At 44.0% G+C, this 13021-nt stretch overlaps 1 protein-coding gene across 3 annotated transcripts in view; it reads left to right on the forward strand.

Annotated features, from left to right (window-relative positions):
• The window catches only part of SCN8A (sodium voltage-gated channel alpha subunit 8), a 118378-nt gene that overhangs the window by 79322 nt on the left and 26035 nt on the right, over window positions 1-13021 (forward strand). For all 3 annotated transcript variants that reach the window (XM_047066041.1, XM_047066043.1, XM_047066042.1), the window contains exons 13-18: window positions 339-577; window positions 3965-4138; window positions 6303-6659; window positions 9938-10408; window positions 10940-11057; window positions 11820-11974. In XM_047066041.1, coding sequence (XP_046921997.1) covers window positions 339-577; window positions 3965-4138; window positions 6303-6659; window positions 9938-10408; window positions 10940-11057; window positions 11820-11974 — 1514 coding nt within the window. The remainder of the gene's footprint in view (window positions 1-338; window positions 578-3964; window positions 4139-6302; window positions 6660-9937; window positions 10409-10939; window positions 11058-11819; window positions 11975-13021) is intronic.

The raw sequence follows: 13021 nt of genomic DNA on the forward strand, positions 1-13021 counted from the left end.
GAAGCCAGTTGGACCAGGGAGTCAGACTCCAAAGGCCAAGCCCCTAACCAGAATGCTGTGCTCCCCAAATGGATGGATCACACTCTAATTTACAGCTAGATGTTGTTAACAACGAAATGACCCGGTATTTCCCATGCCTCCTCTTTGCCTTCAAGAGAAATGAAATGGAAGCGGGAGGACCACACAGTTAGGACAGTCAGCACTCAAACCATCTTTCTTCTCGTGGTTCATAGCAGCGATGACCTTAATGACTCAGTGAGGAGGAGTAGTGGCTCTTTGAAACCCTCTTTGTTTTCTCACCGTGATCGAGGGCCGCCTTTGTTCTTTACTCACTACAGAACTGGAAGAGTCTCAGAGAAAGTGCCCACCGTGCTGGTATAAATTCGCCAATACTTTCCTCATCTGGGAGTGCCACCCCTACTGGATAAAACTGAAAGAGATTGTGAACTTGATCGTTATGGACCCTTTTGTGGACTTGGCCATCACCATCTGCATTGTCCTGAATACCCTGTTTATGGCAATGGAGCATCATCCTATGACACCGCAATTTGAACACGTCTTGGCTGTAGGAAACCTGGTAAGATGGAACATTCTCTCCTGATTTTATGACCTGAACATGTTTTGCCTGTAGGACATCTTTTTTCTGATACTGGAAGCTGGAGCTTAGTTGAAAAGAAAGTAATAGTTAATTGGAAGACAAATGCTTCCACATATGGCGCAGCCCCAGCCACTTCTGCTCACTGTTGTGATCCCGTGGCTGTTTCCTCTTTCTGCAGAACTTTCAAGACGTCATTTAGGAGCTGTTGGCAGAAACCCAGGCATGGTGACAGAATGGGAGGCATGGTGCAGTGGGTTGGTTTTGGCAACCTGAGCCAAGGACTTGGGGAGTTTTTTTCTCATTCCCTTTCTCACATTGCTGCCTGCAGTGTTCCAGCACACCATTTCCCCTTTCACCTTCAGTAGCAGGCGCCACAAAATATAGGGGAGCTCTTTTGGTGCATTAAACGCCAACTATAAATTTGCCTGCACTGTCATACCTTAATTATCCATATGGGGCCCATCTCGGGGAAACTTTTAATTCCAGGCTGGTTTTCCCCTCCTGCCCAACTTCTGGGCTCTAGTCCAGTTTCTACCGTTAGTTGATCTGTGCCAGATTTACTTTCATGTTAGCTTAAGTCATATATTTAACTTATTACATTATTTAGAAGATAAGAATGAGTTGGTTGTTTTTTGTTTTTTGTTTTTTAATAGGTGACACAGTGTATTCTAAAGTCAAATAGTTGTGATTTGGGGATTGTCTGTTTTATTTCTTTAGTCCAAAAATCAGGAGTTGATTGAATTTTGATAGATGGGAAAGAATTAGTTGGAAAGGATCCTCTAGATCTCCTGGGCTTAATTATTCCTTAGGAGTTTCACCACAAGCAAGTCAAATCTAATTGTTGCCATTTAACTTGAGTACGATCTCTGCCTGATATCTGTCTGTCTGTGTCTCTCTCTGTCTCTCTGTCTCTCTCTCTCTCTCTCTCTCACACACACACACACACACACACACACACACAGTTTTTACATTAAGTCCAAATAAGTTATTAAAGTGTTATAAAATCATTTTGAGTTCTGATGATGAAAACACATGTGACAAAGGAGACCCTTTATCTGGTTAGTCCTTGCAGCCCATCATGTTCCCTGATACACATCCAAGATAATTCTGTGGTCTTTCCACTCTGCATGTCTGAGTTAGGGATCCTTGCATCAGGCTCTGCACTGGGCGTAGAGCCTGCTTAGGATTCTCTCTCTCTCCCTCTCTCTCTCTGTCCCTTCCCCGCTCGTGCTCCCTCCCTCTCTCTCTCCTCTCTCTCTCTCTCTCTCAAAATAAATAATAAAAGCAAATAAAATTTAAAAAATAAAAAAAAGTAATTCTTCATACCTCAAATAGTTACAATTTATTTTTACCCAAACCCCAAATATTGGCAGTACACTAGGTTGAAATAACATGCTTGCCGACCTCTGTCACGGGCATTTCCCCCAGGCCTCTGGATGCCATTCATCCCATTGAAAGGCAGCAATGTGTCATTGTTGATTTTCTCTTAGGAACCAGAGTTCCCACAGTATAAATATTCCATGGTCAGTTAGCCAGTGCTTACTGTTGAGCATTTCCCGTGTGTTCACCAGAACCAGTGGTGAATTCAGTCTCTATTTAGCGTGTGAAGCAGGCTACCATTTCTATGTAGAGAAACCTTCCATGGGTTTATGCCGAGGGTAAAATGTATGTCAGGGATTGATTAGCTGCCCTCACTTAGAGTGATGTTCCCTCTGTAGATACTTAGCGCGCACTGTGAACTTTGATTTTTGCTTCGCTGGATCTCTTCAGGGAAGATTCTCTTTCAGTTTTAGAATACCGCATCTTCAATTTAGAAAAGTGGGGAACCATGGAAAAGTACAGGGACGTAAAACCTTGCGGGCCATGCATCCATTTTGATTTCTGTCACGCCATTCTGTTTTGTTATTGCTATACATTCATTGAGTCTCTTTCCCAACAGCATCTGTAATCTAAGTATTTTTCACTATTTTCAATTCTGTCTTCAGACTACATCTTCAAAGTTTTCCTTAAACTCCTTCGTTTGTAAAATTGGTAACCAGGTAGTTGCAAGGACTAATTTATTACGAGTTTAAAACCCATTAACGTTAAAGTCCTGCTCTAAAATCATAATATTCAGTAAGAGTGGGGTGTTACATGGTTAGCTTAGAATGAGGGCACAGCTCTTGTCGAGACTGGCATTCATGGGATTTTACTTTCTTACCATGTGTGATGTTATTAAGTCCTGTGGGAAGCCGAAGGCACTGGGAAACACAGGGTGCTCTGAAGGGTAGAAAAGTGGGCGTCAGGTAACTCAGGGAACAAGTCGTTCTCGTACCCAATAATCTTTCAATCCAGTTATTACGTCATTGATTATCACATTTAAAAAATCAAAAGGAAGCACGAAACTGTCCGACAAGGATATATTCCTTGAGGATACATTCACCCAATAGAATTTTATGCAACTTCGTAGCAACATGGACTGAGTTGTGGTAAGTGAAAAACAAGACCCAAGGTATTATGTACTCTATGATTTTGCAATTCTGTCAAAATATACACACATTGGGAAAAAAAAAAGGGGGAATACATAAAACTGATAGTTGTGTGCAAGATGGAGACTCTGGTTTTTTCCTGTATTTTGCACACTTGTGACAATGTTCTGTTGCTTTTACAATTTAAAATAAGAAACCCTGCAGCGTGTGTCTAAGTTTGATAAGACACATAATATCAAATCAGGGATACTGTATTTTTTAATATAATTATAACTCAATTAATGATTTTTTTTTTAAGGCAAATGTCCCAAGCACAAACATTCAAAATGACTGCTGACCCTTTAGAAGGAGTCCCCTATGTGGTATTCCTATTACTTAAAATCATTTTGTTTTTTTAATGTTTATTTATTTTTGAGAGAGAGAGAGAGAGAGAGAGAGAGAGAGACAGAGTGTGAGCAGGAGAGGGACAGAAAGAGAGGGAGACACAGAATCTGAAGCAGGCTCCAGGCTCCAAGCTGTCAGCACAGAGCCCGATGTGGGGCTTGAACTCACAAACTGCGAGATCGTGACCTGTGCTGAAGTTGGACCCTTAACTGACTGAGCCACCCAGGCACCCCTGCTTAAAATCGTTTTTTAAATGCATTCTTGTACAGTGTAATTTGGGTGGTTCTGGCAATGACGATGTAAACATTGGGACTGAGTGCTTGATTCATGAGGGAGACAAGACTATCCTTTATCGTGTGGTATAGCCCTGGGACATTGAAGGATTGGTGTCCTCAGATGCACAATTTAGCAAGGCTGGGTCTTGAGGCTTCTTGGACATGTATTCAAAGATAATGATAAAGGCATTCTCTTTCTATTATTTCTTTTTCTTACCCCCTGCCTTCCCCCTCTTTAGGTTTTCACTGGAATTTTCACAGCGGAAATGTTCCTGAAGCTCATAGCCATGGATCCCTACTATTATTTCCAAGAAGGTTGGAACATTTTTGACGGATTTATTGTGTCCCTCAGTTTAATGGAACTGAGTCTAGCAGACGTGGAGGGGCTCTCGGTGCTGCGATCTTTCCGATTGGTATTCCATGTTTCTCCAACTTCTTTTTACATTTCCTGTCTTGTACCTACTAAAAAATTTTTGCACAAGTTAGTCTGATGATTAAAAGAATCCTTAGCTTTATTCCGCTCACAATTCCAGTTGGCGATTTATTGGCTTAGATACTAAAATCTTGAAAATTTTTCTGCTAAACGCCTAATATAGAAGTTAGTTTTTAATTTTAATTAACAAAAAGAAATCCATTTTAGGAAGTTTCTCAGAAAATAATGGTTAATCTGACAGATGAAAAAGAAAGACTCTCAAGGACTATTCTGAGGTCTAAGTTGGATTTGGTAATAAATCTGTTTCTTCGTCTGAACTCTCCCCGAAATGGCAAGGATTTCTCCTTGTTCAGAGATGTGTTTCATTTCTTCTATCATGGTGACCCCTTCCAGAAAATGAGAATGAAATAATAATTTTTAAAACTATATTGAAATTAATGGTTGAACATTCAGGTTTTTTCCTTAACACTAGCTGAGAAGGATTCTGTAATATATTTGAAGAAGTTAATGTTAAAATTACTAAAATGACTCTGACAGAATAGTTAATGATGTCCTCGAAAGAGCTTCCCATAAGCATAGGCATAAGTGATGTCCTGATTAAGTCCCTTAAGAAGCTGAGTTACTTTGAGGGTATCCCACTCAAACAAAGCATCAGAACTGGGGGGCTTAGGTTTTTCTCTTCCCATTGGAAAAAATTACCTAAGCACCTGTAACTGAAAGGATTTCAGGTTTTTTCATCAGGATACTCAGCATATTTAAGAAGGAAGATTGGAATAAAATGGAACTATTTATTTTTTTTTTATTTTTTTTTTCAATGTTTATTTTTTTGGGGACAGAGAGAGACAGAGCATGAACGGGGGAGGGGCAGAGAGAGAGGGAGACACAGAATCGGAAACAGGCTCCAGGCTCCGAGCCATCAGCCCAGAGCCCGACGCGGGGCTCGAACTCACGGACCGCGAGATCGTGACCTGGCTGAAGTCGGACGCTTAACCGACTGCGCCACCCAGGCGCCCCTAAAATGGAACTATTTACAAAACAGAGGTCTCACTCAGTCCAGGTCACACATAGCATCTGCCCGGTTTCTGGAACCTCTGCTTACTAGTCTGTGGTTAGGATCCAGCCCACAGTAGACGTTTTGAAAATAGTTCTTATAATCTGGAATATGAGATGAAGGAATAAGAGTTAGAAGCCACCTTAGCACTAATATTCCTAATAATTAAAAAGCCAGTCAGGGAAAAAATGTGAATGACCCAGATAGTCACACAGAGAAACACCTGGTAGCTCTTGAGCTCTCAGATAAGACTCAAGCTTTGAAAGGAAAAAAAATGTTCCAATCAGCACAGTTGCCTTCTACCAGAATTCCCCTTATCTCATGTGTTAGTCATTAACTCAGGATGTCTGGAAATTATCTCATTATTATCATTTCATTCATGGCCTTTCTTCATTATACTTCTCAGACTATTAGCTAAGACTTGTAAATCATTCCTTATAAAACACAGAAACTTCATGATTGCAGACAACAGAAGTTCTGTCCTCTGAATTAATATCATGAGAGTCCGTTCTCATAAGATGTTTGATATATGTGGAACTGCCCCTACTCGAGTGTTGTGCTTTTCCTCCAAATTATTCCAAGTATATCACAAAGTTTCATATCAGCCATTGGTTATTTGTTATTTTTTGGCAGACAAAAAGAGAGATTTTAGAATTTTTAAATACGTGTTTTTTAAAAAGAGGCAGATGACTTATTTCCACTGTGCCTACTATTTTGATCTTTTGCTTCACTAAAAATCACATTTTCCTTGATATGTTCCTTGAGAAGTCAAGGCAAAATCAGTAGGAAAAGGATATGTTCATGTATGGGTTTTTAAAAAGTGGACTGACCCAGGGACCAATACAGAGGGCTAGAGGCAGTATTCTTGGTTCCTAGTTCTAAATCTTTCACTTACTCTGAAGTTCATCCGTTTTCCCCATCTATGCCTCATGTTCTCCCACTGTAGTCTAAAACAGAAAGTCCTGGGAACTTCCCAAGGGTGCTCAATAAATTGAAGCTGATCTTACTGACGTTATATGTTCTTATTTTAGCCATGTGGTGAGAAAATGGATTCAGTATCATCTGATTTTTGTTTGGGTTCTTTCCCCCTTAGCTCCGAGTGTTCAAACTGGCCAAATCCTGGCCCACCCTGAACATGCTGATCAAGATCATTGGAAATTCAGTGGGTGCCCTGGGCAACCTGACCCTGGTGCTGGCCATCATTGTCTTCATCTTCGCCGTGGTGGGGATGCAACTGTTTGGAAAGAGCTACAAAGAGTGTGTCTGCAAGATCAACCAGGACTGTCAGCTCCCTCGCTGGCACATGAATGACTTTTTCCATTCCTTCCTCATTGTCTTTCGAGTGTTGTGCGGGGAGTGGATCGAGACCATGTGGGACTGCATGGAAGTGGCAGGCCAGGCCATGTGCCTGATTGTCTTCATGATGGTCATGGTTATTGGCAACTTGGTGGTTAGTACTAACTTGTAGAATTTTTCGTTTTTTGCCCCGAGCATCTTACGCCAGTGGGCTTGGTCCTACTACATTCCATATCTGTGCTAGTTTTTATTCTTTCTTGGCCCAAGAACCCTAAGGTGCAAATGTAGGAAAGGAGACTGCTCCTGAGTCATAAGCCCCACAACCTGTCATCCCTTTTTCATAGTTGTGGAAACCAAACTCAGCAAAGTTAAGTGACTTTTCCAAAGTCACACAACTGGTAAATGTTAGGGCTTGTATTAGACCCTAGACTACAAAGTCTTTGCTCTTTCTACTTCAAAAGTTTCCCTCACTTAAATTAGAATTTCTCAGCTTGACACTGTTGACACTTCGGGTTAGATCATTCTTTGTTGTGGGATTGTCCCATAGATTGTCGATGTTTAGCAGCATCCCTGACCTCTACCTTCCACTGGCCCGTAGCACCCCACAGCCTAAGCGGTGACAACCAAAAATGTCTCCAGACATTGCCAGCTGTCCCCTTGGAGGCAAAATTACCCTCCCCTGTGAACCACTGATCTAAAACAACTGAGGGTTTTATCTCACTTGTATAAATGGCAAGTCACGTTTTTGCCTTATTCTGATCTGTCTGCTGTCTTTTGCCTCTGTATATAGAATATTCACCAACAGAGATTTTGACACCATCTTTCTCCAAGAATGATCTGAGGACTAGCCGCAGTGAGATCACTTTAGAGTATGTTAGAAATGCAGACGCTTAGGCCCCACCCCAGAACTACTGAATCAGAATCTGCATTTCTAACAAGTGATTTGCCCAGGTGATTCACCTGCTCACTAAAGTTTAAGAAGTACTGATCTTGCAGATCAGGCCCAATCCCACTCGCAAGTATAGAGCGAGAGGGACCGAAAGAAGGCAGACCCGGATGATCCCCCGTCGGCTCATCCAGAGCAGCTCTCCCTTCTTATGCCACAGAGAAGCGTGCCAGTAGAGGCTTCCCGCTCAGCAGCCTCTGAACCAGCCGTGCCACCCTATTCCCTCCTATGACATGTGACAGCGGACACCATGGTGTGTCTGTAATCCCTCCCTTTCCTCACTCCCGACCACCTTTCCCTCAGTCCTGCTCCCTCTGGCCTTCCCACTCCTTCAGTGAACTCAGCTGTTGCCTCCTGATCCATAGTGGAATCCACATTTGTCAGTGCTGACCTCGCTGCCCTTTCTCCCTCCTCCTATTCTCAGTTGTCTCAACACCATCTCCCTGTGACTCTACAGATACCTGAGCACATGACCAAATCCAGTATTATTTCTGCTTCTGATGACACCTTTCCAGGTTCCCCTTTGCTCAGGCCTTCTGCCCACCTAGTCTCTAGGAATCTATAACTGTAAGTCTCTTCTGACTCTCTTCCCTCCCTTCCCAGTAATTATCTGATGCCTTTCATACATCTCTCTTCCTGGTATTTCCAAGATCTGACCCATCCTTTCCATTCCATTCCTGTAGCCCGTTCAATATTTCTAAAAGTCTGAAGATCACAGCCACCCAGGTTTCACTCATTAAAAAAGACTTGAGTCCCAGGCCCTACACCAGATCTCCTGAATCAGAATCTTTCAGGCGAGGCCAAGGAAATATGTATTTTTTCATGCATCCCACCCCAGGAGATGTTCATGCGTGCTAAGGTTTGAGATTACGATAGCCTAATCCAGACCCTTATTAACTCATACAAGTGACACTCTAACGCCTGGTCTGTCCCCACCCCCACTCCCGTATGTTGCTGGTAGGAATGGTTTGCTCAGATTTCTGTCATTTTTATTCCTTTACTCAAAGACCAGTAGGGGATCCAGTTAAATAAAATTCAGATCCCTCAGGCTGGCCTTCAAAGCCCCCTCCAAATCACCCCCATTTTACCAACGATATTCCTTTGTAATTCTACAAATGGCCCAAATAATTTGCATACATATAATTCATTTATTGTTTCCATCCCTCCCACTCTACACGTATTGTCATCTCCACCTAAAATGTATGCCTTACTCTTCTCCAGAAGTATGACAAAGTAAGGGCCAACTCTAAATCAAGAAGTGAACACCTCTCCCAATATTTAAAGTAAGTCTTAATAAAAATAAATTAATTAATCTTAATATCCAGTGTGGTAAAATAGGATATTCAAACATAAATAAAAGCTTGCATCTGAGGGCTGGACACTTAGATATCCAAAAGATTGCAAAAGTCACCACCACTGTCTTATTAAAGTATTTTATTTTGATAAATGTTAGGAAACTAAGCTAGGCTCTCCAAACCTAGCTGTTTTTCTAATGTGGGTTCTGCAGGTGAATACATAGCATCTGTGCCCTCCTTGATCCTCCCAATAAGCCATGTCCATTTTTTTTCTTCTGTTTGGGGGAATTTTCTTTCTGCTTTTTGCTTTTTCTGATTATAAGAAAAGTCTTATATTTGGGGGTACATAGGTATGTATGTAAAACTATAAAAGAACCAAGAGAAGAGGTGCTAAACTTGCATTACAATCAAAACGAAACAAACTGCCCACTTGGTGGAAAAGAGTATGGAGGATCCTCAAAAAAGTAAAAATAGATCTACCATATGATCCAGTAATTCTACTGTTGGGTATTTACCCAAAGAAAACAAAAACACTAATTAGAAAAGATACCTTCACCCCTATGTTTATTGCAGCATTATTTACAATAGTCAAGATACAGAAATAACCCAAGTATCCATCCATAGATGAATGGATAAAGATGTCGTATTTGTATACAATGGAATATTACTCAGCCGTAAAAAGAGAATGAAATCTTGCCATTTGCAACAACATGGATGGAGCCAGAGAGGATTATGCTAAACGAAACAAGTCAGAGAAAGATAAATACCATTTAATTTCACTCATAGGTGGAATTTAGGAGACAAAACAAATGAACAGACGAAAAAACACAACAGGCTCTTAAATAGAGACAACTGTTGCCGGCGGGGAGGTGGGGGGAATGGGTGAAATAAAGAGGATTGAGAGTACGCTTATTGTGATGAGCACTGAGTAACGTGTAGAATTGTTGAATAGTATACCTGCAACTAATATAATACTATGTTAATTACACTTCAATAAAAAAACTTTTTTAAATGCCCACTTAGTTGACATGAGCGTTTAAAACAGTAAGTGGGTCAAACCGAACACAACAGAAACTCTTTGTGCCTGTCACATGAGTCTGTGGGCTTCCAGTCTGTAATCCTAGTCTAGTAGATAACTCTACCTAATACCGTCTGCATTCACTCTCCTTTTCCCTGATGCCACTGGTACAGGTGCTGAACCTGTTTCTGGCCTTGCTCCTGAGCTCCTTCAGCGCAGACAACCTGGCAGCCACAGACGACGACGGGGAAATGAACAACCTACAGATCTCAGTAATCCGGATCAAGAAGGGGGTGGCTTGGGCCAAACTCAAAGTGCACGCCTTCATGCAGGCCCACTTTAAGCAGCGTGAGGCCGATGAAGTGAAGCCCCTGGACGAGCTGTATGAAAAGAAGGCCAACTGCATCGCCAACCACACCGGTGCAGACATCCACCGGAATGGTGACTTCCAGAAGAATGGCAATGGCACAACCAGTGGCATTGGCAGCAGCGTGGAGAAGTATATCATTGACGAGGACCACATGTCCTTCATCAACAATCCCAACTTGACCGTGCGGGTGCCCATTGCTGTGGGCGAGTCTGATTTTGAGAACCTCAACACAGAGGATGTGAGCAGCGAGTCGGATCCTGAAGGCAGCAAAGATGTAAGGTCCCAGCCTAAAACCCAACTTTGACTCCGTGTGAGAACCAGCAGGGTTCTGTCAGCTCCCAGGACTGGTTCGGATGTGGGCTTGGGAGAGAGATTGTGGAATGGCCAAGTAGGTTTGAGAACCAACCCTAATGCCCAGTGTCATTCTAGTCCTTCCCTAAGTGACCTAGGTCCCTGAGATGCTCCTAGATCTGTCTCCATTGCTGCTGGATCATCTCGGTCAGTGGCTGAAGCAAACCCTGGAGGACGTCCCTGCCATTAATCTGAGCTGTAGCACTGAGACCAACCAATAGTCACATTTTGTTGAGGGCAGATCACTGTAATTTGTGAGCGGCTTTAATGTTCTACCCAATCCTGACAGAAGTTTTGAGGGCCATCTGGTAATTGTGTGCCCCCCGTGAGCGGGATGATGCAGAGTCTGTAGTAAGAATTGGGAAGAATTCCAGCTGGTTCAGTCTGGAGCAGTCAGTGTGGAGTGGAAGCATCGCTGCAACGTTCTCCAGCTCTCTTTCCTTTGCAAATCTAGAAACTGGATGATACCAGCTCCTCCGAAGGAAGCACCATCGATATCAAACCTGAAGTAGAAGAAGTCCCAGTGGAACAGCCCGAGGAATACTTGGATCCAGACGCCTGCTTCACAGAAGGTGAAAGGGGGCAAGGGCAGCGGTGGGCATGTGGCACTTCGTGCTGGTCCCAGATTTCTGCCAGGGTCGGTGGTTGGGTAAGGGTGGGGACTCTGGCCATTTTCAAGAACTTTGTTCCCCGCTTCATCATCTTGAGGGAGGTTGAGATTGTTTCCCTTGATTCTTACCTATTCTCAAGTTTCTGTTCTCAAGCACTGAATTGTCCATTTTCTCTCGGCACCAGCCCAAAAACTTCCATTAGAAAGGTATGTTCCTGGGGCGCCTGGGTGGCGCAGTCGGTTAAGCGTCCGACTTCAGCCAGGTCACGATCTCGCGGTCCGTGAGTTCGAGCCCCGCGTCAGGCTCTGGGCTGATGGCTCAGAGCCTGGAGCCTGTTTCCGATTCTGTGTCTCCCTCTCTCTCTGTCCCTCCCCCGTTCATGCTCTCTCTCTGTCCCAAAAATAAATAAACGTTGAAAAAAAAAAAAAGAAAGAAAGAAAGGTATGTTCCGTCACGGCTGCGCGTGCCTCCTGATTCCCCTTTTCTCCTCCTTCTCACTGCTTCTTTATAGGACATCTTCCCAACTCCAGAGGGCCCTGCCCTGCTAGCCTTGCGGCATAGCCCCAGCCCTGCCACCCTCCATGTCTGAATCAGACATTCTGGTTCAGCCCCAGTACTCCCAGCTGTGTGGTAGGGGCCTGGGAGACCAGGGCCTGGGGCAGGGGGGCAGGTCTGGGTGGGGCTCACTCCCACGGTCTGACCCACCTCTCCCGCTGGTGCCAGGTTGCGTCCAACGATTCAAATGCTGCCAGGTCAACATCGAAGAGGGGCTGGGCAAGTCTTGGTGGATCCTGCGGAAAACCTGCTTTCTCATTGTGGAGCACAACTGGTTTGAGACCTTCATCATCTTCATGATTCTGCTCAGCAGTGGCGCCCTGGTGAGTCCAGGGGAGAAGGCAGGGAGGGACGGGCTGGGGAAGGCTTCGTAGGGACTAGCGGACCAGACTGGAGGGGGCCCAGGCCCGGTTCCTCTGGGAGCACCGACGGCTGTGGCCCCAAGGATAAGGGTCTGCCAGAGTGCTTTGGGCTGGTGTTTTGAGCCGTTGGGATTAGAATTCACTTGTCCACATCTTCATCTTCTTTACACTCCGCACGATCCCTCTCACATCTAAGACCCCCTCTCTATCAGGATGAGAGCACAAACTGCCAAGTATCTTCACTGCTTCGTTTGCCCCATTCTGAGCAGCTTCCTAAAATGAACTTCCCCTTTTCACCTTACACCCCAACTATCTTGTTCTTGACTTTCCAGTCGCCCATCTTCCCTCACACCCAGCTGGATCTGGAGAACCCTGGCATTAGCAAATACTTGAAGGAGCCAGGTCTCTGGTATAAAGGATATTTATATTCCCGTCGCTGTAAGTGCTCATCATTAATCCGGGACACACACAGGCTCCTCCCCTGCTGGAACTAATTATCTTGGCCTTTGCTTTCATTTTAGCTGGATTATAACTGTGGAGACCTGGACAGGGTCAGGTGTGAGAGAGCCATTTCCCAGTTGGGTAGATTTGAGGACAGTAAGGACTTAGAGACGCTACACATTTTCCTTCTTTGAGTTAAGGGAAAGCTGAAAAATATAGAACTTTGAAGTGCTTTTAAAGAAGGCAGGCACAGGGCACCTGGGTGGCTCAGTCAGTTAAGCATCCAACTTCAGCTCAGGTCATGGTCTCACGGTTCGTGAGTTCGAGCCCCGCGTCGGGCCCTGTGCTGCCAGTGCAGAGCCTGCTTGAGATTCTCTCTCCCTCTCTCTCTGCCCCTCCCCCTACCTCTCTTTCTCTCTCTCAAAATAAACTGGAAGAAAAAAAAAAAAAAACATAGCAAAGTGAAGCCGCAGCTAAAATGTCTGAGAAAAGACAAGAATGGGGTTAAAGTGGGACTTCAGAGGGAGGGCCTAGAGCCTCCAGTGACAGGAAGCTCAGTCTTGTACA

This window comes from Lynx rufus, unplaced genomic scaffold (assembly GCF_022079265.1).
Source record: "Lynx rufus isolate CCGP_SWC_20201006 ecotype Redwood Valley unplaced genomic scaffold, mLynRuf1.p SCAF_7, whole genome shotgun sequence".
NCBI classification, from domain to species: Eukaryota; Metazoa; Chordata; class Mammalia; order Carnivora; family Felidae; genus Lynx; species Lynx rufus.